This window comes from Lemur catta, chromosome 9 (assembly GCF_020740605.2).
Source record: "Lemur catta isolate mLemCat1 chromosome 9, mLemCat1.pri, whole genome shotgun sequence".
Lineage (NCBI taxonomy): Eukaryota > Metazoa > Chordata > Mammalia > Primates > Lemuridae > Lemur > Lemur catta.
The window spans coordinates 58,224,147-58,248,393 of record NC_059136.1 but is presented as its reverse complement, the minus strand read 5'-3'; the positions used below and the strand labels follow the sequence as shown (position 1 = coordinate 58,248,393).

At 40.2% G+C, this 24,247-nt stretch overlaps 1 protein-coding gene, 1 non-coding gene and 1 pseudogene across 2 annotated transcripts; all 3 read right to left on the bottom strand.

Moving 5' to 3' along the window:
* Positions 1-1,001: 1,001 nt before the first annotated feature.
* On the bottom strand, positions 1,002-13,201 carry LOC123644332 (cytochrome c oxidase subunit 6C). Its single transcript, XM_045560403.1, has 4 exons — positions 13,100-13,201; positions 11,136-11,280; positions 7,743-7,872; positions 1,002-1,100 (listed from the first exon to the last, which is right to left on the bottom strand). Exons 2-3 carry the CDS (start codon positions 11,247-11,249, stop codon positions 7,759-7,761), a joined length of 228 nt encoding a protein of 75 aa, XP_045416359.1. The 5' UTR covers positions 11,250-11,280; positions 13,100-13,201; the 3' UTR covers positions 1,002-1,100; positions 7,743-7,758.
* A 6,229-nt stretch (positions 13,202-19,430) lies between these two features.
* On the bottom strand, positions 19,431-19,530 carry LOC123645337 (annotated as a pseudogene).
* A 3,868-nt stretch (positions 19,531-23,398) lies between these two features.
* Positions 23,399-23,505, bottom strand: LOC123645335. Its single transcript, XR_006737523.1, has one exon. It is a non-coding gene; the product is annotated as a U6 spliceosomal RNA (small nuclear RNA).
* Between the last annotated feature and the right edge of the window lie 742 nt (positions 23,506-24,247).

Sequence of the window (24,247 nt, the reverse complement as noted above, 5' to 3'; positions counted from 1 at the left end):
AAAGTGCTCAGGTGAGTTTCCTTAGTACCATAAAACATACTAGGAACCCCCAGATGTCCTGGAGGAGAGTCAAAAACCCCAACACTGATGCTAACGATGACAACAGTCCAGATAGATAGTTTATTCTGAATTGACTTGACAAAGCATGAAGATATTCCCAGTGAGTGATAATATTTAGCATCTCAGAATGGGTTTGAATCAAGATCCCAGGCCACCGGATATCTTAAAATATTTAGTAAATGTCTCATAGTCAAATTAAAGCATGTGTTACTGATTAAATCCCAATTTGGGGGCCTACAGCTGGTTACCTACAATTGTGAGATGCTAAGAGAATGCAATTTCAAATGCCCACTGATCTTTGACTTAATTCACATGTTCTTGGGTATGAGACGTCCCTACCTGTTACTGGAAAGCAAGACAATGGACAATTTGTCAAGCTCAGTATGAAAAATGGCTCCTCTATTAGTTTGTGGTATGCTTATTTAGGAAAGTGAGTTTTGTCAACCTCAAGAGTAACTATTTTTAAGAATGTAAATATGTGTTAATTCTTGTATCTTTTATGGTAATTTTGCATACTGCTTCTAAGAACTGTTATATAAAATTGTTTAAAATAAAAGGTATCCTTGAATTGCTGATCACATATAGATGTCTATGGTTACCAGGGTTTTCTTACCATGCAGTTTTTCAATGATACCTGGCTTTAAATACAGCTCCCATCACTGGGACTCAAGAATTTTGTACGACTTAAAAAGGGTAAGATAGATACAGGCTCATGGAGACCCCTTCAATCCATGGTATAGGTCCAAGCAACTGCACCTATGAGCATCTCAATGAAATGGACACAATATCAAAATAATTATAGATATACTGAAATAGTAACATTTTAAAGAAATACAGAAATCAAGTTATTGTCATAAAGTTCATTAATACCATTAAAACCCCCAACCAAGTCTGATGCTCTTAAGTTCCCTGAATTATTAAGAAGAACAGAGCAAAGACTATTCACAGTATTTGTTAATGGTTTATTTACCAAGAGAAACTATTCCAGCCCACATATTCATAGCTCAGGAACACAGGTTGTGACAAACTTCTATGTAATTCTGTGGAAAGAAACACAAAAGTTAATGACAAACATTCTTAATGCTATCCTTGATATCAACAGAGATCTATTCCTACTAGGGGATGCCACATTCTGATCATTCACACTTAGCCCCAGGAAAAGCACAGTTCAGGCTGCCTGGGCTCCAGATCCAAGCTCCCGGGCTAGCTGCTTTTCCATTTGGGGCATACCACACCTTACTCTCATTTCTTGCTTTTCATTTTGCAAATTCCATTCTCACTCACATCCAACATACTGTTTTTAACAAAAGCTCATCTGTTCCAAACAATGTTTCTATTCCTATCTCCAAATGTGTTTTTCTTCTTTCTTACAGGTTTATAAACACAACTTATTAAAAATAAAATCTATATAGAAATTAGCCTGTAAACTCCTGATTATGAAATACATGACTATGGAAAATTTGAAAATTTCAAAGTTAAAAAAAAGTGATGTTAAGATTATAAACACAACCATTAATATCTTCTTAATCTTTTCTCCTTTAAGTTTTTTTCCATTAATACAGATGGTCCCCAACTTATGATATGACTTACAATTTTCCAACTTTATAAGGGGCTTATTTAATATTATATTAAATGCACTTGACTCACAATTAAGATATGATGGAATGAGGAACATCTGCATAATTTAATTTTTTGTAGAGATGGGGGGAGTCTATGTTGCCCAGACTGACCTTGAACTCCTGGCCTCAAGCAATCCTCCAGCCTCAGCCTAAGTGCTGGGATTATAGCTATGGAACCACTGCACCTGGCATAAATTTCTATTACATAATTTCTTTGTGTCACTTTGTCAATAAATTTCCTTATCTATTTTCTAATCACTGAAAATAAAGTTCTATTTTTCTACTATTATAAATAATACTATGCATACTTAGGTCCATGCATCTCAGCATTTCAAGTATTTCCATAAGATAAACTATAAACAGAATGTTGTAGAATCAAATCTTGTATTAGGCAAAAGTCACTTAGTCTACATTACCCTTGAGTCTTTTAGAAAACTGATCTAAGTCCTGTGCAACAGGTCTTCCCCCATGCCAGATCGTGGGAAAGATATCTTAATCAGGATCAGTCTGCCTGACAAAATATCAGATTACCTACCTGCCATTCTAGTTTGGATTTATTTAAACTATTCTTGTTTTGTCAAGTTTGAATAAAGTTAAATACACACATAAGATTCCAGAGTATGTCGTCTCATTAAGAACTTGATACATGCTTTCAGATCAATTTAGGTGATGACCTTTCATTGACAGTAATGGATACACAATCTATAAACTCCTTTTCCAGACATAAAACCTTAATTCATACTGTCCATGAGGCATGAGGACATTGTGGATATGACAGATCGAACCAAAATCTATGGAAAGCCAGCAAATCACTTCTGGACACCCACCTAACTATAAATGGCATCAAAACTTTTTAAAAGTCATTACTAAAAGGATGATTTTCATAATGCCAACCTAGCAATAATGGCATAAGAAATGATTCTGAATATAAAAACGAACTTCCTATGTCAAAGAGATGGTGGACTACAAAGCTCCAGACCCCCTAATCCCCCACAGAAACCAGGAATAAACACGGATCAAAGTACCTTTGTGAAAATTCTAGAAACCAGTTAAGCAGCTACAACAAACTAACATGCCACACTCAAGCAGGAAATTTTGTGGCATTTTTGCTTACCCTCGCCCCATGCCCTCTTGAGTACAGTGCAGTGTAATAAGGAGAAAACTGCTCCTCAGGACAGAAGATGAAGAATGGAACTTGCTCTGGGTTGTTTGGACCAGCTGCCCAAGGGCCTGGTTTCTGTACTGCCTGACTCAAGAGTGCTCATGGGAATGATGGCAGTTTGCATACCAGAATAGAAACAGCTGAAAGCAATGATGGGTGCCATGCCATGAGAGCTGCAGGGGGAACACAGACCTGCAGGAACCTGTAGGCAAGAGATTAAAGGAATTACAACAGAACAGCTAAGCTTCAAGAGTGAAAGTCTTAGGAATATTGAGAAAAACTTAAAGCAATTCTATGTGGGGAAACCTGAAAAGCACATGCACAGACTCAGGGAAGATACATTCCTAGAAAAAATTTGAGCCTTTATGCTGGGCTGATTAGTAAATATCTTTCCCTGCACAGAGTCAGTCTGCAAAGACAGAAAGGTGGCTGTTTCTCAAAAACGCCCAAACTCCAAAAAAAGATCACAAAACAGGGAAACATGGCCCATTCGAAGGAACAAAATAAATCTCCATACACCAACCCTAAAGAACTAGGCCTCTAACTTAACTTGATAAAAATTTTAAAACAATTGTCTGAAATATGTGCAACAAGCTAAAGGAGAACATGGACAACTAAATAAAATCAGGAAAATAATATAAACAAAAAAGAATATCAATAAAGAGAACTTTTGAAAAACCAAACATATTCTGGAGCTGAACTGATTTTTTTAAAAATTCACTAGACGGGTTTAACAGCAGACTCAGGCAAAAAAACAAATAAGTTTGAAGACATGTCATTTGAAGTTAATATGTTTGAAGAGTGGAAAAAAAAAAATGGAGTTGCCCAGGCACAGTGTCTCATGCCTGTAATCCTGGCACTTTAGGAGGCTGAGGCAGGAGGATCACTTGAGGCCAGGTGCTCAAGACCAACCCAAGCAAGAGTGAGATGCCCCCCTACACAAAACAGAAAAATTAGCTGGGCATGGTGGTTGATTGCCTATAGTCCCAGCTACTCAATGAGAGGCTGAGGCAGGAGGATCGCTTGAGCCCATGAGTACAAGGTTGCAGTGAGCTATGAGGCCACTGCACTTCAGCCTCAGTAATAGAGCAAGACCCTGTCTCAAAAAAAAAAAAAAAAAAAATCCAAACAAAAATCTAAAGGTAAGAAGCCACAGCTGATCCAGATGGGAAGAAATCAGAATCAGCAAAAGAACTCTAGAAGTATGAAGAATCAAACAGAAAGCACACCCCCAAAGGGAAACACCATCTCTTGTAATGGACATCAACCAAATTCAGAACACTAAAATGACATAAGAATTTCAAACATGGATTATAAGAAAACTCAATGCTATGCATGAGAAAATGGATAACCAACACAAAGAAACCACAAAAAAAAAAAAAAAATCCAGGACTTGGAAGAAAATTTTACTAAAATTGAAACATTAAATAAAAATCAAACAGAACTTTTGGAAATGAAGATTTATTCAAAGAATTACAAAACACAGTCGAAAGCCTCAAGAACAGGGTAGATCAAACACAAGAATTTCAGAGATTGAAGATAACACCTTTCAATTAAATAAGTCCGTCGAAGAGAGCAGAGAAATAAAAGAGCAAAGCATACAAGAAATGTGGTATTATGTGAAGAGGCCTAACTTGAGAACTATAGGCATCCCTGAGGGTGAGGAAGGAAATACACAAGGATTGGATAAGCTATTTGAGGACAGAATAGAGGAAAATTTCCCAGGCCTTGGTAAAAATCTAGATATCCAGGTACAAGAAGCTCAAAGGACTCCTGGGAGATTCATCACAAACAGGAAGATACCACAACACACAGTCATCTGACTGACCTAAACACCAAAGAGGCCCTCCTAGGAGCTAAGGCGAAAGAAGCAGGTAACCTACAAAGGAAAACCCATCAGAATAACAGCACACTTCTCAACTAAGACCTTACAATCAAGAAGAGACTGGGGCCTCATTCTCACTCTTCTCAAACACCATAATGCCCCACCTAGAATCTTGTACCCTGCAAAACTAAGTTTCATATATGAAGAAGAAATAAAGACCTGGTCAGACAAGCAAAGACTGAGGGAATTCATCAGGACAAGACCTGCCCTCCAGGAAGTACTCAAAGCAGTGTTACATATTACACACAGATCAGCACAATAAACACTCAACAATGTAAAATCATCCAAAAGCTAAAGGTCAAAGGCCAGATACCACAACAGCTCAAGAAAGAAAACAAAGCAACAAAGTTCAACTCAACAGGATGAACAGAAATCTTCCCCATTTATCAAGTCTCTCAATAAATGTGAAGTTCGAGACCAGCCGCAGCAAGAGCGAGACCCTGTCTCTACTAAAAATAGAAAGAAATTATATGGATAGCTAAAAATATACACATAAAAAATTAGCTGGGCATGGTGGCACATGCCTATAGTCCCAGATACTCAGAAGGCTGAGGCAGTAGGATGGCTTGAGCTCAGGAGTTTGAGGTTGCTGTGAGCTAGGCTGATGCCACAGCACTTCAGCCTAGGCAACAGAGTGAGACTCTGTCTCAAAAAAATAAAAAAATAAAATACTTAGGAATATACTTAACAAAGAACATTAAAGACGTAATACACTGGAAACTACAAAATATTCCTAAAAGAAATTAAAGATACAAATAAAAAACTACAAAATATTCCTAAAAGAAATTAAAGATACAAATAAAAGGAAAGACATCTTGTGCTCATGTACTGGAATAATAAACGTTGAGATATCCATACTGCCCAAGCAATCTACAGATTTATTGCAATCTCTATCAAAATTTCAATGGCATTTTTTACAGAAATAAAAAAATCTATCTTAAAACTCATACAGACTCAAGGAACCCCAAATAGCCGAAATGATCTTAAAAAAATAAAGTTAGACTCATATTTCCCAATTTTAAAGCTTACCACAAAACTACAGTAAAGTAGTCTCCCCTTTTCTGTTGTTTCAGCTGCAGTCCAAAAATGAGTGATAATGGTGCAGGAAGATATTTTGAGAGAGACCACATTCACTATATTGTTATAATTGTTCTATTTTGTTATTAATTACTGTCATTAATCTCTTATTGTGCCTAATTTGTAAACTAAACTTTCTCATAGGTATTTATGTATAGGAAAAAACTGTGTGTGTGTGTGTGTGTGTGTGTGTGTATAGGGTTTAGTCCTATCCACCATTTCAGGCATCCACTGGAGGTCTTCAAACACATCCCCTGTAGAGGGACTAATGTAATCAAAACAGTGTAGTACTAAGTAGACCAATGGAATAGAATAGAAAGCCTAGACACTTGCATGTGCAGTCATATGATTTCACCAAGATTGCCAGAACCATTCAATGGGGAGAAGACAATCTTAACAATTGGTTTGGGGAAAACTGGATATCCACATGCAAAAGAATGAGTGAAGTTAGGTCTTTACATTACACCATATACAAAAATTAAAATGGACCAAAGATCAACATAAGAACTAAAACCATAAAAGTCCTAGAACACATAACAAAAGGTTCATTACATTGGATTTGGCAATGACTTCTTGGATATGACACCAAAAACACATACAATCAATGTAAAAATAAATTGGACATCAAAATTTAAAATTTGTGCACATCAAAGAACACAAGAGTGATGAAATGGCAACCTATGGAATGAGAATGGGAAAAATATTTGCAAATCACATCTGATAAGGAGTTAATATCCAGAATACAAAGAACTCCTACAAGTGAACCAAAAAAAACTACCCAATTCAAAAACGGGCAGGCTTGAATAAACATTTTCTCCAAAGAGGATATACAAATGCCAATAAGCACCTCAAAAAAATGCTCAGCATCATAAATCATTAGGGAAATCAAAACCACAAGATACTACCTCACACCTATTAGGATGGCTATTTTAAAAAAAACTTAAAAAGTAACAAGTGTCGGTGAGGATATGGAGAAACTGGAACCTTTGTGCTCTAGTTGGTGAGAGTGTAAAATGGAGCAACACCACAGAAAATGGCATGGCAGTTTCTTAAAAAAATTAAAAATAGAACTATCACATGACCCAGCAATTCCACTTAAGTATATACCCAAAAGAATTGAAGCTGTGCATGGTGGCTCACACATGTAATCCTAGTTCTCTGGGAGGCTGAGGTGGGAGGATTGCTTCAGGTTAGGAGTTTAAGACCAGTCTTTGCAAGAGCAAGATCTCGTCTCTACAAGAAATAATTAGCCAGGTGTGGTGGTGCATGCCTAGAGTGTCTCAGCTACTTGGGAGGCTGAGAGGTTAGAGGATTCCTCAAGCCCAGGAATTCAAGGTTACAGTGAGCTACTAATTGCGCTGCTGCACTCCAGCCTGGGTGACAAAGCAAGACCTTGTCTCTTAAAAAAAAAAAAAAAAAAAAGGTTAAGATAATGAATTTTATGTTACAGATGTTCCTTGACTTACAATGGGGTTTCATCCCAATAAAGCCATCATAAGTTAAAAATGCATTTAATATACATAACCTACTGAACATCATAGCTTAGCCTAGCCTACCTTAAATGTGCTTGGAACACTTACATTAGTTGGGTGAAATCACCTAACATAGCGCCTATAATAAAACACTGAATATCTCATGCAATTTATGGAATGTAACACACCATAGAGTACAGTATCAGTTGTTTACCCTTGAGATTGCATGGCTGATTGGGAGCTGCAACTGCCTAACATCATGAGAGTATCAAGCCACATACCACTACTCTGGGGAAAGATCAAAATTCAAAATACAAAGTACGGTTTCTACTGAATGTGTATCACTTTCGCACCACAATAAAGTCAAAATATCCTAAGTACAAACATCATTAAGTCAGGGACCATCCATATTTGCATTTTACTACAATTAGAATTTTTTAAGAATAACTTCAAGTAACTATTATTACCTTTTATGTTCCAAAATCACTTTGCACTCTGAAAGACGCCAGCCTTCCTCATCTCCTCAAAATCTTTCATAGAATCATAATTTCTGTAGAAATCTGCATATGCCTTCTTTCTTGGTTCAGCCACACCAAACTAAAAAGTAACACAACCCATTAGGGTTTATTTTTGAGATTAGAAATTTATTATCTAAACACAAGGTAAATCAGAATGTTTTTGTTCACTCTTTAATTCAAACCTACATATCCTAAGACAAGCGGTGAAGGAGGTGAGCCAGACGCAAGGAAGAGAAAGTAGCCTCACAGAAACTATGTAATAAGCAGGCACGCTCCTTGCATAGGGACAAATTATACCTTTTACTGGGTGAGCTGCATGTGTGCATGTGTGTTTTTAGTGGTATGTCAGTGCAAACTGGCAGGAGCTAGAGAATGATACCCAAAAAAGCTGAAAGGTGTTAAGGAGAAGATAGCAGCCTTCTCTCCAACAAAGTCTAAAAGTCTAAATATCCCCACAGCTGAGACATACTAAAATATTCAACTTAAGACATAATATGGAATTATGAGACTAATTCGGTAACCATCCACCTCTGAACGGCACAGGAAACCATCTGGCAAGAACAGTTCAGAGTGATTTACACTTCAACATATTTAATATAGTAAGCCCTAAGATAGACATTGGCCCATTTTACAAATGAGGGAATGGACCTAAGATGATGGCTACTGATCACCTTGAGAGAAATTAAGTCTTGAAATTGCTAATTTGTAGCATCAAAGAAACAAATAGGGGAGGAGTGTTCATTTCTATTTTGTTTAAGGTTTCTGCACACAAAACGGGAGGGAGTCAATGGAGAAAGAACAAATGAAGATTCAAGAGAACATAGTTAAAGTGACTTGATCAAGATCTAGGAAGAGGCACTAGCTGGCAGGTGGCTCAAGCAGGATTAAAACCCACGTCTGTCATATGGCAAAGGTTTTACTCTGAAATCCACCAAACAGTGTTTTATGGAATGTGTGGATTATAATCCAAATTAAAATCTCACCCTGCACATAAAAACTAGTAAAAATTCAACTGCCAATCCACATCAGTGAAGGTGCTGCAGAAATACACGGATTCATGCTACGTGATGGAGTCACACAGTAAGAGCCCTCTACCTGGCTAGTTTTACTACTTCACTTCCTACTCTAAGTCCCAGTTTCTTCCAGTAATAGACCAAGAAGCAGAAGCCCAAGTGCCATTCTTTGAACTGAGGTCTGCTGGGGCCCATCACTATATGTGGTAGTTGCTTTTATGTGTCAACCTGACTGGACTAAAGGATGCCCAGACGGTAAACATTTCTGGGTGTATCTGAAGGTGTCTGAGGGTGTTTCTGAAGGCAGAAGGGCAAATTCTCTCTTCTTGAGCTGGGATATCCACCTTCTTTTGTCCTCAGACATGAGAGAACTCCTGGTTTTTAAGCCTTACAACTCTGAGACCTATACCAGTGGTGCCATCTGCCCCCCCACACACACTTCCTGCCTTTGGATGAGTACTGAGAGTTACATCAGCAGTTTTCCTGGTTCTTCATCCTACAGATAGCAAATTCCTCCCTCTCTTCCCTCTATCAGTCAGAAGAACCCTACACAAAGCAACTGTATGCATTTTGTTAGAACAAAAAAAACATTTTTTTATTTTATAGGAAAAGGCTCAGTTTAGTGACCCCAAAAAATAAAACCAAAGTGATTTTATAAACTGATCTAAATTATTTTGTCTGTTACACTTTATTATTTTTATTTTTTTTCTGAGACAAAGTCTCACTCTGTTCCCTGGGCTAGAGTGCCATGGTATCAGCCTAGCTCACAGCAACCTCAAATTCCTGGGCTTAAGCAATTATTCTGCCTCAGCCTCTCGAGTAGCTGGGACTACAGGCATGCGCCACCATGCCCGGCTAATTTCTTCTATATATTTTTAGTTGTCCAGCTAATTTCTTTCTATTTTTTAATAGAGACGGGGTCTCGCTCTTGCTCAGGCTGGTCTCGAACTCCTGACCTTGAGCGATCCTCCCGCCTCGGCCTCCCAGAGTGCTAAGATTACAGGAGTGAGCCACCGCACCTGGCCTTAAGTTTTTATGGACAGAGATTTACTCATACACCTTTTGTGTCCTCCAAAACACCTGGGAATATACATTACCTAACAATATATTGAAATTCAGACACTCCCTCTTATTCTACAGCTACTTTAAGCACCTATTTGTGTGTCTGGCACCCAATAATGGGATGTCATGGTAAACAGAAAACATGGCAACTGCCTTAATGAGGGCTCAGCCTAGTGAAGAATACAGACATTAAACAAAAAATTAAAAATTCAGAGAGTTATAAAAGTAAAGCTCTGAATTCTCTCATGGCCTATTATGTCAACATAGTGATAAACATTATCATAAACCTTTTTGTGAAAAAAAGTTATAAATATAATATGCAGCCTTGCAGCCTTCACTTAAAAACAAAGAGCACAACACTAAAATATGCAGAAGGCAGTATTAAAATGTAGTTCTGTGACAATTCTTCAAAGTGCCAAGTGGAAGTATAGCTGATCCTCCACATCAGCGGGTTCTGTATCCAGATTCAGCCAACTTCAGATTGCAAACATTTAGAAAAATAAAAAAATAAATAAAAATAATACAAATAAAAAATACAGTGTAACTACTGTCATAGCATTTACATTACATTAGATATTATAAGTAATCTAGAGATGATTTAAAGTACAGGGAGAATGAGTGTAGATTATATGCAAATACTGTACCATTTTATATCAGGGACTTGAACCTCAGGGGTCCTGGAACTAATCCTCCTCGGACACCGAGAGGTGACTGTACTGCCTTCCCCACCCCTCTGTCTACTTAGCTTGTTAGAGGCTGAACTGTGCCCTCCCAAAATTCATGCATTGAACCCTAACTCCCAGTACCTCAGAACATAACTGTTTTTAAAGAGGTAACTGAGTTAAAATGAGGCCTTTAGCATAGATCCTAATCCAATGATTGATGTTCTTATAAGAAACAATTTGGCCACAAATATAAGCCCATGTACACCTTCTGAAGACAAAAGGCAGCCACCTACAAGCCAAGGAGAGAAGCCTCCGAAGACAGATAATGCTGCCAACAGAACTTCAAGAACATTTCTGTAGACTAAGCCACCCACTCTGTGGTTCTAATATAGTAGCCCTAGCAAACTAACATAGCTTCATTTAAAGATGGAGGACAAGCTATTTGGGGACTGTGAAGTAGTTCTTGTCACACTGAGGTGAGTGCAAGGGTTGGCGCAGTAAACACATTAAAAGATTCTTACCTAGTTATAAAAATAAAATACATTTCTAAACGAAAAACAGTTTATGACCTTAAGCACAAAGTAAAAAACAAACACACGTACCTTATACAAAGCTGCAGCCCCCAGGGCTACAATGACTGCTCCAACAATATGAAAGCGCAGACGCTTGGCCAGGAGGCCACGCATCTGAGGTTTCGCCAAAGCGCTGGATGCCATGGTAGTTACTGTCCTCGATGGGTATGCCAACCTTAAATAACGAGATTCAGAAAACATGATTCAGTATGTAGTTTATTCAAGCTCAAAGCTTGAGAATGGCCACCAGGAAGCACAGACTCAAGTTACCCTGAACATACACTCTGATTAGCAGCAGTTACAAGTGGGCTTTTAGGGAAAAATGAGGCAGTTTCCTAAGTTGTTTTCCAAGAATTTACACTAAAATAACACATGCTATTGATTGTTATTTGTATCACAAATCCAGGAACAAGAAGATCATGGGTGAGGCAGCTAGTTGGGAACAATATGCCTGTAGCAGCTGTCCCAGCATGGGTGAGTATGAGGGTGTGATTTAAGTTCCACACCCCCGTCTCTCTGGGCCTGATAAATTTGGCATAGTTCACATACCTCAGATTATTTGTCTTTTCTCAAGTAAAATAATTTTTAAAAAATCTTTAAAACAGAATAAGATCTAAGGAACTCTTTCTTACGCATAATGCATTTTAGTACCTAGAGAGGCACAGAAAAGTGGATGAACTGCCACAAAGCCTAAAGTGCAAACAGGTGTGGTGGCTCACCCCTGTAATCCTAGCACTCTGGGAGGCCGAGGTGGGTGGATCCTTTGAGCTCTGGAGTTCAAGACCAGCCTGAGCAAGAGGGAGACCTCATCTCTACTAAAAAAATATAAAGAAATTAGCTGGACAACTAAAAAATATATATATAAAAAATTAGCCGGGCATGGTGGCACATGTGCCTGTAGGCCCAGTTACTCGGGAGGCTGAGGCAGAAGGATTGCTTGAGCCCAGGAGTTTGAGGTTGCTGTGAGCTAGGCTGCTGGTCACTCTAGCCCGGCAACAGAGCGAGACTCTGTCTCAAAAAAAAAAAAAAAAAAAAAAGCCTACGGTGTTTAGTGGCTTAGCCTGCTTCATCTCCCCTTGCCCCCACTGCTGAATGACTTCCCTAAATAAACGCGGATTAGCTGCAGGACAACCCCAGCAACCAGCGAGCAAAAAGTGAAAACAAAAATCTCTCCCAACTACAGGAAAAGTAAACACTAACTAGCTCTACATTGGTAAAAACAAGTGCAAACGCATTTACTCTTCTAAAAATCTACTAACTCATTAACTTCGCGACAACCGTATCAAGCAGTGAGATGCGTGTTTTCCGTGGTTACACGCTGCACGATTAAAACGTGGGCGGGGACCCAGCAGTTGCCGGCAAGGCCCACGCTCCGGAACAGCTACGCTGCCCGGCCTCACCCGGGGACTCGGAGACCGGCGCTCGTGGGCCGTCCCGGCTCAGGGGGCTGGGGCAGCGCCGTGGGCCGGGGGGGAGGACTGCAGGAAGTCCGCCCCTTCCCGCCTGCGACAAACATGGTGATCCTCCTCCAGTTGCCTAATCTAACCTCAAACGCTGCCACACCGCGAGCGACGTTGCCGGCTGCTTCACCTACGTTGACCCTTACGCCTCACGAGCAGCTGAGAAAACCACCACCCCTTTTTGCGGGTGAAATACTGGGGCCGGATAAATCAAATGACCTCACCAAGGTCACACGGACTAGCCAAAAACCACAGCGGGAACCGGCCCCGGCGGGCCGCCGCCGAAGTCCGCCGGCTCCTTCAGGCCCCCGCATCCAGCCCGGCTTCCGTGGGGCCGCCGCAGCCCACTCGGCCCCCGCGGCCCGCCCGCCGCCCCCCAAGGCCACGGCGGGGGCGTGCGGAGGCCGATGAGGGCGAGAGGCCCAAGGCTCCACCACGGCTGAGATACGGAGTCCGACTCAACTCGGAGGCAGACAGCAGGAAGGGGCACTTCTGAGACACCAAACAGAACACGCAAAAGCGACCCACACTCACCTCAGCACGTCCTTCCTGGCTGAGGGAGAAACGAACTGCACTCTGCAGCGCGCAGGCGCGCAATGAGCACGCCCGGAAGACGCGGCGACGGCAGCCGAAGAGGTTCAAAAGGCCTCTGGCGCGGCCACGGCCGTTCGCAGCTGAAATTCATTTTCGTGGTCAGTTTCTTCCCTGTGTGACCTTGGAAAATAAGACTTTACTTCTGAGAGTTTCCTTAGTACACTGAAGATATTAATCTTACTCATACACAGAGTTGTTATGAACTTATTGGAGAATTCAAAGATATTTAATGTGAAAAAATCTTTACCCTACAAATGCAGTGCAAATCATCCTGGGCCCCAAACGATGTGCACAAACCGGCATTTTCATTATAACTACCCTTACGTGAATAACTGCTTGGTTTTGGTAAAGAGTTTAAAAGCTGACTTCTACAGCTCAGAGCCCAGCAGATGCGACAAATATAAACAGATTTATACCGATCCCTTGCAGTAGGCGCTACCACACAGACCCAGCAACTGCAGAAGCAATCACCCACCTGGCAAACCTGAGCATGCTTGGATGGAAGGGGTAGTGTTTGTGTGGGGTTCTTAAGAAAAGACAGTGTTTTGAAGGAAGGCAACTGGAAGTTCGTGGAAAGTGGTGTAGAAGGGTAAGGACCTTGTGCCTTAATGGCCAGGTTTAGTTTTTATTGACATAACCTGGATTTGCAAGGCATTATTTAAGTCAACTCAGCAAGCAATGTGGAAGATAGCTGAGAAACAAAAAGTGCATGATACTGAGTCAAAAGATATGATTGAGCACCTACTATGTGCCAGGCTCTGCTATACAAGAGGACAGATCTTCAAGGAGATGCATTCTTGTCAGGGAGTCTTTGTCCTCAACTTGTTAACAAATGCTAGGGAGTGAAACCTTTCAGCCACACCAAAAGGTGCTAATTGAGGCTCAGAAGTAGGTTTCATCCCAGCAACAGTTTTTCAGGCCTCTTAACAAGGGTCTTACCCAGCTGAAAACCTTTACATGGGATTTGTCCAGCTTGGGTCTGGGGTGATTTTTTTAAACCTGACCATATAATTTATTTCTACTTCCAAATTTAACAAATAATAAAAGATTCCTGAGTCAGAGTTAGATCACAGAGTTAAGAGATGAAGGAGGGATTTTTCATTGTTATTATCGAGACAACGTAGGATTTCAGGGATGCAGCCAAAGAAAGTAGCTAGACTTCCTGTTCTGCATGCTCACTGATCAAAAAATAAGAACAGGAAAAACCATCTGACCCTAGGAGTGGACAGGGAAAAGGAGGCATAGTCTTTCCCCCAGAATTGTATTCTAAGGATCCAGCTGAGAATATGGACTATCACGAAGCTTGAGTCTGGGGTACTTTTTTAAACCTGGCCTTGTACACACATAGGTAAGGATTTAAGGGAACTCTTAGGAGCTGATAAAACAATACTGTGGTTTCTTCTCAGTGACCGTGTTATTGACTAAGCAAATATTGTGAATGATGATCTGAAAACGATCTCCTGCCATTAAAGACTGACGACATTCAACATAGTTCCAAGTCACTTGAGGCTTGCTGGCTCTGCACATACCCAGAAAGGCAGCTTCTGCCAGAGAGATCCTTCAATGTCACTGATGCTGTCTGGCACAGAGCTTGGGAGGCTCAGGAGGACACAGTGTGGTTTAAGAAGGTTCTTAGCTCTGCAGCTGCAGCTGTGTCCCATATCTAAATGGAGTTCACTGCAGCTATGACAAACAAGAGGGACAATTCTGAGGAAATCTCATTCTTTTCTCAAAGGTGCTCCCACACATCACCCTAAGTAAGAGAGACATGGTGAAAGTTCCAAATATGTTATTAACACAGCTGTGCTATTCTGAACAAGCATTTGCATTTAAAATCTTATGCGTTAGAACAGTGATGTCCAATATAAATATAAAGCTAGCCATGTGGATAATGTTAAATTTTCAAGTAGCCACATTACAAAAGTAAAAAGAGACAAGTGAAATTAATTTTAATAATATATTTAACCCAATTTAGCCAAAATATTTTTTCAACATGTAATCAATATAAAAAATTATTAGATATTTTACATTCCTTTTTTATACTAAGTTTTCAAAATCTGGTATGTATTTTTCACTTATAGTATAGCATATCCTTTAATAACATTCTTTCACTCAATGTCCTTTGTTATAATTTTGATAAGAAAAAAAATCACTTCATGGCCAGAGCCAGCATCTTGTGTAGTTTGTACCTTTTCCTCATGTCTGCATCTCCAGGTATTCCAGTTTCCTCCCATTACGGAACCAAACTGAGGTCTGCTCATGTGGACTCATAGACTCAGCTACCTGGCAGCATTGCTTGAGGCCTGGAGTTTGAAACCAGCCTGGGTGATATAGTGAGATCCTGTCTCTAATAATAATAAAAGCAAACTTCTCGGCTCTGTTTAAAGTTAGGAAAAGCAGAGGCTGCAGTGAGTTACGATGAGGGCACTGCACTCCAACCTGGGTGACAGAGCAAGACCTTGTCTCAAAAAAAAAAAAAAAGAAAGAAAGAAAGAAAAAGGAGCAACCACATGACTTGCTTTACCGAATGCAATATGAGTAGAAGTGGCATGTGCCTCTTCAGGATAGAAACTTTACAAGCCAGCATATGGTTTGCCATGTTCTCTTTGCCCTGCCTTTGTTACGATGAAAGTATTGCTTGAGATGGCACTTATGTTACCTGGGTCTGTGAGAGACCAGGAGGAGCAGAGCACTCCTACTAAACCTGTGCTGGCGAGGTATGGCGAATGAGAAGTAAGTGGTATACTGGTGTGTTACTCCACTGAGATTCAGGGATTGTTTGGCTCTACAGACAAATTTAGTTCATCCTGACTGGTACAGGAGGTAAGAAAAATGTATCTGTTTTAGTTAGGGGTGTGTGTGCATGAATGCTGAGATTTCAAAGCTAATGGGGACATTAAGATGGCACTGGAAATAAGCTGCATTGATCATCACAATTTCTTCTAAGTTGAAAACCAAATGGAAATGTGGAGTTCAACTCTTCCAGGTTAGGGGCATCCCTGAGCCCAGCCCTGACATCCAGAGAAGCTGTAAAGAGGCCCTGAGTTTTGAAAAAGAACCTGTCTTTTGCTTAAGCGTCCTCCAGCTGCTGAGCTAGGGAAACTCTGGATGCTTGGCCCTCTTCAGGAGTTGAGTGCCTGAGGCATCAGTCCCTCAAGACTTCTGATGGGGTACTGTATTTTAGGGGACCCTGGACTCCCTGAAGCTTGCATGTAGATCAGGAACAATGTTTGCTGGACACTCCAAGGGCTGATTTGCTGCTTCACTGTATTTGTAATCCCTGTGTAGCACCTAGTAGTTTGTAAAACATGTTCACATATGTTTTCATTTGGTCCTCTCAATAATCCCATGAAATAAGCATGGATTCCTGGTTTTTAGATAAACAAACTGAGGGTCATAGTGGTAGAAAAATAACAGAGCTGGGGATGGGATCTAGAGTGTGAGTATCCAGGGATTTCCTCCTTCCTACACCAGGGCTGTGGAGAACACCTCCAGAGAAACAAATCTATCTCTGTGGACACCACTCTTTAGCCTCTCATGATTCACTGAGCACCTACTGTGTGCTCTGTCTTGTTGTCCCTAATGGCCGAGAGGATAGTCCCAAGCAGCCACTGAGAACACTCCCCAAATCAGTAGATTATTTCATAGCCTTCAATTTCTTTTAGTTGAATTGATATATCCACCTAAGTCCTTCTTCGAAAATCTAAGAGGTTATTTATTCAGATGACAAGGTCTGTGTAATAACTAAGTACCAAATATTGGTGTTCCTCAGGGCATTTCAGAGCCAGTAGTAATTAAAACAATTTTCCCAGAACTGGGCTGATATCAATCACAGAAGCTATGTACAGAGATGACCTAGCCTGATAACAGCCTTTATGAAATGAAGCTGTTAAATGAAAGAGTCATGTGAAACTCAGCTGCATTAAGAATACAGAGAGAGAGAGAAAAAAAAAATCAAAGTTTATTAGATGGGAAAAAAAATCAAGAGGAGGGGGAAATACCATGCTTTAACTTCTAAGAGGATACAACGAAGCCAAAAGATATAAATTATCATTCTAAGATACGATACTTGATAATGACTTTTTAATTGATTTGGAAAAAAAGGATGTCTTAGTAGTTACTTCAGAATCCCACTTTGAACTTATGTTTATTTTAATTTATAGATGTAGTGAACTAATTGAATCCAATACACATGGAAATCTTTAGCTTCCAGATGCTTTTCTGGGTAGATAGTCATCATGCGATAGCAGGATACAGTCATTAGAAGACTGCATGGTCACCCTGACACTGTGCCATATTTCAATCTAGGGCCTCAGCAAACCTTTCAGAAAGGACCACTTCACCCATTACTACTTGAAGAATGGGCCACTTTTGTACAACCTCCCTCTTCATATTTACCTTTATCCTTCTCTAAATTACATTTTTTTGTTTTAATTATTTATTTATTTAGAGAAGGGTCTTGCTGTGTCACTGAGGCTAGAGTGCAATCGTACAATCATTGCTCACTGCAGCCTCCAACTCCTGGGCTCAAGTGATCCTCCCATCTCAGCCTCCCAAAATGTTGGGATTACAGGTGTGAGCCACTACACCCAGCCTGAATTACAAATTGTAGCATATGAAGGATGAACAAATCTCTATGTGATGTTTCAAACTTCATTTTAAAGAATAAGCTAAACCAAATTCTGTCACTATAATTCAAAAAGGATTTACTGAGCACTTACTATGTTCCCTGATCTGTGGCCAGCCATTATGAGAGAGGGTAAGGAATTGTGAAACCCAGCGCGCCTGGGCTCTACTAAGCTGGTAATTTTGTTGAGATGAGTCATGAAATCCAGTATCAGAGAATAGAGTTCAGGACTCAAATGAGGTGGAAATAATACAGAAGAAGGTTTAAAAGATGGGAGAGCAGTGTGAGATCATTCATCCATTCAACGAATATTTACCAAACACCAACCACACGCTAAGCATTGCTCTATATGCTAGAGATATGTGAAAAAGACAAAGTTATCGCCCTCAGGGAGTCTGTGTTCTCATATGAGAAGCAGAGAACAAACAAGTAAACAAATAAATACATCCTGTAACTTCTGACAGTGGTTAAGTTCTATGAAGAAATGAAGCAGGGTGGAGACAGGATGCCCTTTCAGATAGCAGAGTCCCCACTGATAGGAGGAAGTGACCCCACTAAAGATCTGGGAGAAAAGTGTCCCCACAAAGGGAACAGCAAGTGGGGTGGCATGAGGTTGCTGTGTTCCAGAAACACCAAAAAGGCTAATGAGACTGGTGCCAAGGAAGCACGGGAACAGGTCAGACCTCATCCTGCAGACTTCCCTCAGAAGGTGAGATTTGAAATAGGATTATTTTATCAGAGCGAGCAGACGGGGAGTGAATTCCAGCTGATTGGTTAAATTACCATCACCTGGTGGCATGAGGGCTTATAATAAAATTAAGTGGATGATGATGATTTTTTTTTTTTTTTTTTTCAAAAATCAGTGCCCTAGGGCCAGGCGCAGTGGCTCATGCCTTTAATCCTAGCACTCTGGGAAGCCGAGGTGGGTGGATCCTTTGAGCTCAGGAGTTCAAGACCAGCCTGAGCAAGAGTGAGACCCCGTCTCTACTAAAAATAGAAAGAAATTATATGGACAGCTAAAAAATATATATATAGAACAATTAGCCGGGCATGGTGGCACATGCCTGTAGCCCCAGCTACTCGGGAGGCTGAGGCAGGAGGATCGCTTGAGCCCAGGAGTTTGAGGTTGCTGTGAGCTAGGCTGATGCCACAGCACTCTACCCCCGGGCAACAGAGTGAGACTTTGTCTCAAACAAATGAACAAACAAACAAATGCCATAGTATCTAAATAATTTAAGAAATAAAAAAATTTTGTTTTCTCTCAGTCTAAGGCACACATTCTACAAATATTACAGAGGCAATTGTGCACCAGACTGTGGTAGTTTCTGTGGAAGCAGATATGAACATGGTTTAGTTCCAAACCTTAGGGAGCTCCCAGAGTCCTGCAGACCCCTCATTTTCCATCTGAACACCAAAATACATCCTGCAAGCCTCCCATTTCTTTTATATCACCAGCTAGTCTCATTATTGTAGCTCAGTGGATCAATTACTTGTGTTTTTCCCTGTGCCTTCTAGAGAGACAGACTCAGGACAAGTACAGACAGGTGCAGCCCCAGAAGAGAGAGTCCTAGGGTTTTCCAAGCTTCAATTATTTGCACATGCTTATACTCTTATGTACTTAATATTTTTCTCTAGATTGATTCTTTTTTTATGAAATACTTCATGAATTTGTGTGTCATCCTTGCACATGGGCCAGGCTAATCTTTTCTGTCTCCTTACAATTATAAGTGCTGCCTAAGAGAGCAATAGATTGACTGATTTTTAAAAAAACCAATATAGTCATTAATATTTCAAGATGCTAACTTGGGCTTTCCCATTGTCCATGCTTCCACTATTCACCTGGCAGGAAGAGTTTTCTACACACACTGTCCTCAAGGGTGATCAACTTGTTGAAGTGATTTAAATCTCATAGTAGGCAAATAGTCATCAAACCACAGTTTTTGATTTACCTTTTTACAGAAAGAGAAAATTTTAGAGTATCAACAATTGAGTCCATTAGGAAGCAGGGTTATAAAGAGTGGATAAGCAATATGTCCACAATAGACCTCATTCCTGGTTGGGCACAGTGGCTCACGCCTGTAATCTTTACACTTTGGGAGGCTGAGGCAGGAGGATGGTTGAGGCCAGGAGTTTGAGACCAGCCTGGGAAACATAGTGAGACCCTGTCTCTGCAAAAAAATTTTTTTTAATTAGCTGGGTGTGGTGGCACATGCCTGTAGTCCTAGTCCTCAGGAGGCTGAGGCAGGAGGATTGCTTGAGCCCAGGAGTTTGAGGTTGCAGCGAGCTATGATGATGCCGCTGCACTCTAGTCTGGGTGACAGAGTGAGACCCTGTCTCAAAAACAAAAAACAAAACAACAACAACAACAAAACAACCAAATATATGTGATTTCCTACCCAAAGGGAGACAGAATTAGATGGGAGGAGGAGGATCAGGGAAAAGGTTGCTGGAGCTTGGATGCTTCATTGGTGCCAGAGATGAGGTTCAGGCCAATTCTAACAGGTGCTATAGAGCAGTGCTTCTTAAACTCTCATGTCATACAGATTCTGACCCACTTGGTCTGGGGTGGGGCCTGAGAGTCTGCATTTCTAATAAGCCCCTGGGTAATGCTGATGTTGCTGGTCCACACACTATATTTTGAGTAGCAATTGAGCTGTGGACCCCAAGGTGCCAGAAAGCGGGTGGGAAGGACAAAAAGTAGACTTCAAGATCCAGTGCCTGGGCACAGTGTGGAGGACTCAGGAAACTATTTGGCACCCCGTGAAGAAGCAGAGCAGTCCTGGCACCCCATTCTTCTCTGACACCCAAATAAAAGTCACTTCAGAGAGGAGAGAAGGGGAGGGCCATAATGCTAATAAGAATTTTGAGCTGACCCCAGAAAAGACTGAATTTTACATTGGGATTGACTGAATTTAGTCATACTTTCTGTTGCTGAGGAAGAAATAGGGCACAAAAATTAACTTGAGTTTAGTTACAGAAAAATAAAATTACAGCTTTTGCCCATGGGAGCACACTATGTAAAATTCATACCTGCTAAAACTTTTGTTTGAAAATTTTATAACATATAAATTATATACAATAAATTCTACATATACATTTAAAAATATATGCAAATTTTATATAAATTTTCTATCATGACAGAACTTAAGCCAGGATCACTTAAAAACCTAAGAATTTTATGAATATGTAGTTGCAGACTCTGAGCTTGACCTTATGAAAAAGATGAGACTTTCCACTTAGCCTAGTCAGATGGATTGAAGGAGTAACAAAAAGGGATTAGCTTTCTCACTGTATCATTCAATATTTTTTAAAACTTTAAGTGTGGAAAATTTCAAACGTATATGAAGTTGACAGAACAGTGAAATGAAAGGCCCTGTCACTCTGCACTGACAATGGTCAAACCATAAGGCACTGTTTTTTCATCTCACCCCCCATTCCCTTCCCTCACTGATTACTTTGAAGCACATCCTAGATATTATATAATTTCATCTGTAAATATTTCCTTATATATCTTTAAAAGATAATGTCTATTTTATAATATAATTACAGTATCATTATCATACCTGAAACAATAATCTCTCACTATCATCAAATATACAATGTTCAACTTTCTAAATATATTTTTTAACTGCTTAGATCAGGACCCAAATAAAGCCCACACATTGTCATTGGTTGATATGTCTTTGACATCGCTTTTAATTTATAGGTTCTCCCGCTATATCATTTTTCCCTTTGCAATTTATGTGATTTAAAAAAAAAACGCAGTGGCCATATACCACTAAAATCATTGCAGAGAAAATTGTGTGGTACCTTGAGGTATGACCTCTGGTCTATAGTAGCAAATTGAAGTTCCTGGAACATAAGAGGCACTCATAAATATTTGTTAAAGGAAAGAAAGGAAAAGGAAGAATGGAGGGAGGGTTGGTAAGAAGCAAGAGCAAGAGGGTAACAGCCCCAGGCTGAGGGAGAGCTCACCAGTGACTCCTCGTTCACTGTCCCTGAACAACTGACCATTTTCTCCCCACATCAGGGTCATCAATACCTTCTTGGTCCCAACCCATGGGGGCTGGCCTGGACCACAGCGGTAGTCCCACAGCCTGCATCTGTGGAGGCTACCCCGGTACCAGGGTCTTTTAGGGGGTAGGCCTGGACTTTGGGTTCAAGGGTCCTCTTTTAAAGTTATTTTTTAAAATTGTGGTAAAATGCACATAACATATTATCTTAGCTATTGTCAAGTGTACAGTTCAGTAATATTAAGTATGTTCACATTGTTGCACAACCAATCTCCAGAACTTATGTAAAACTGAAACTTTATACCCATTAAACAATTTCTCATTACCCCATCCTCCAGACCCTGGCAACCACCATTCTACTTTCCATCTCTATGCAATTGACCACTGTAGGGACCTCACATAAGTAGAATCGTACAGTATTTGCCTTTTTGTAATTGGCTTATTTCACTTAGCATAATGTCTTCAAGGTCAACCATGTGATAACATATGTCAGAATTTCCTTCTTTTTTAAGGCTGAATAATATTCCATTGTATGTGTCTTAGTCTGTATTGCCTTACTGTAAAAGAATACCTGTGGCTGGGTAATTTATAAAGAAAAGAGGTTTATTTAGTTCACGGTTCTGCAGGCTGGGAAGTTCAAGGGGCACAGTACCAGCAGCTGCTCATCTTCTGGTGCTGTGTCACAACATGGCAGCAGGTCAAAGGGGAAGCAGACATGAGTGAAGAGGCAAAACCCCAGGGTGTCCTGGCTTCATAACAACCCACTCTTGTGGGAACTAATCCATTCCACCAAGAACTAATCCACTAACTACTATGAGAATGGCACCAAGCCATTCATGAGGGGTTCACCCCATCACCCAAACACCTCCCATTAGGCCCCACCTCCCAACACTGCTACATTGGGGATCAAATTTCAACATGAGTTTTGGAGGAGGCAAAAACCATATCCAAACCACAGCAATGTGTATATATCACATTTTGCTTTTGTTTATTTGTCAATGGACAGTGGAGGTTGCATTCACCTTTTGGATACTGTGAATAGTGCTGCTATAAATATGGGTGTACAAATATCTATTTGAGTTCCTGATTTCAATTCTTTTTTTTTTTTTTTTTGAGACAGAGTCTCATTCTGTTGCCTGGGCTAGAGTGCCATGGCGTCAGCCTAGCTCGCAGCAACCTCAAACTCCTGGGGTGAAGCAATCCTCCTGCCTCAGCCTCCCGAGTAGCTGGGACTAGAGGCATGTGCCACCATGCCCGCCTAATTTTTTCTATATATTTTTAGTTGTCCAGCTAATTTCTTTCTATTTTTTAGTAGAGACAGGGTCTCGCTCTTGCTCAGGCTGGTCTTGAACCCCTGAGCTCAAATGATCTGCCTGTCTCGGCCTCCCAGAGTGCTAGGATTACAGGCGTGAGCCACACAGCCCTGATTTCAATTCTTTTGCATATATGCCCAGAAGGGAAATTGCTGGATCACACAGTAATTCTACATTTGTTTTTTGAGGAACCATCATACTGTTTTCCATGTATAATCTGCACTTTTAAATCAAGGTTAACATTTACAGCTTATGTGTAACCATGACTCTTCCATTTTTTGCCAACAGTTTATTTTATTATTTTTAAATTATTTTTTGTTATCCTTGCACAGGGGCCATGCTAAGCTTCTCTGTACATTCTAATTTTAGTATATGTGCTGGAGAAGCGAACACCAATAGTTTGATTTTAAAAGCTGAAAATTAACAAAGCTCTTATATTGTCATAATTTATTTAAATATGGTCTGATTCAGAGCCAAATTGAGTATTATAAAATTTCCTTCCTTGTGTTTGCATTTCTCCTAGTTCTCCTAAGTTTCTCCTTTCTTTGGTGTGGATTTTTTTTACATGGTTAGTCTATCATACACTCAATTTTCTTTTTTTTTATATCCAACAACATATCTATTGTATTGAATTACCTTTAACCTTCCAAACTTTCTCCTGGAGCTCTCCTCCTGGGCCCACGGCAGGCCTGTTTTCATGGCTGGAGCTCAGGGCTACATCACCATTCACTTGGACTGGATACACTTTTTAAAGAACCACAGTGCTTAGAAGGTAAACATCTGAGTCCTTCCAAGTTTGAAAATATCTTTATTCTGCCTATGCAAATGATTAAGAGATCAGCTGGCTAGAGAATTCTACATTGAATCACTTTCCTTCAGAAGTCTGAAGACATTTCTTCATATACTTCTTCTCTATTGCTGATGAGAATTCTACTATTAGCCTCAGAATTCATTCCTTTGTTGCCTACCTGCTTTTTTTCCCTCTATATTTTACCCGTATTCTTGCTATTCTAAAATTTCAGAATGATGAATCTGAGAATGCATCTTTTTAAAATTTACTCTGATGGACACTCAGTGAACTCCTTCAGTTTGATGTCTCACTTCCCTCATTATCTTGTATTATTTCCTCAATCAT

Coding starts and splice junctions, on each gene's coding strand:
- LOC123644332 (XM_045560403.1), bottom strand. CDS start 11,249: ATGGCATCCAGCGCTTTGGCGAAACCTCAGATGCGTGGCCTCCTGGCC. Junction 7,873..11,135: donor GGGCTGCAGCTTTGTATAAG/GTACGTGTGTTT, acceptor GTTACTTTTTAG/TTTGGTGTGGCTGAACCAAG.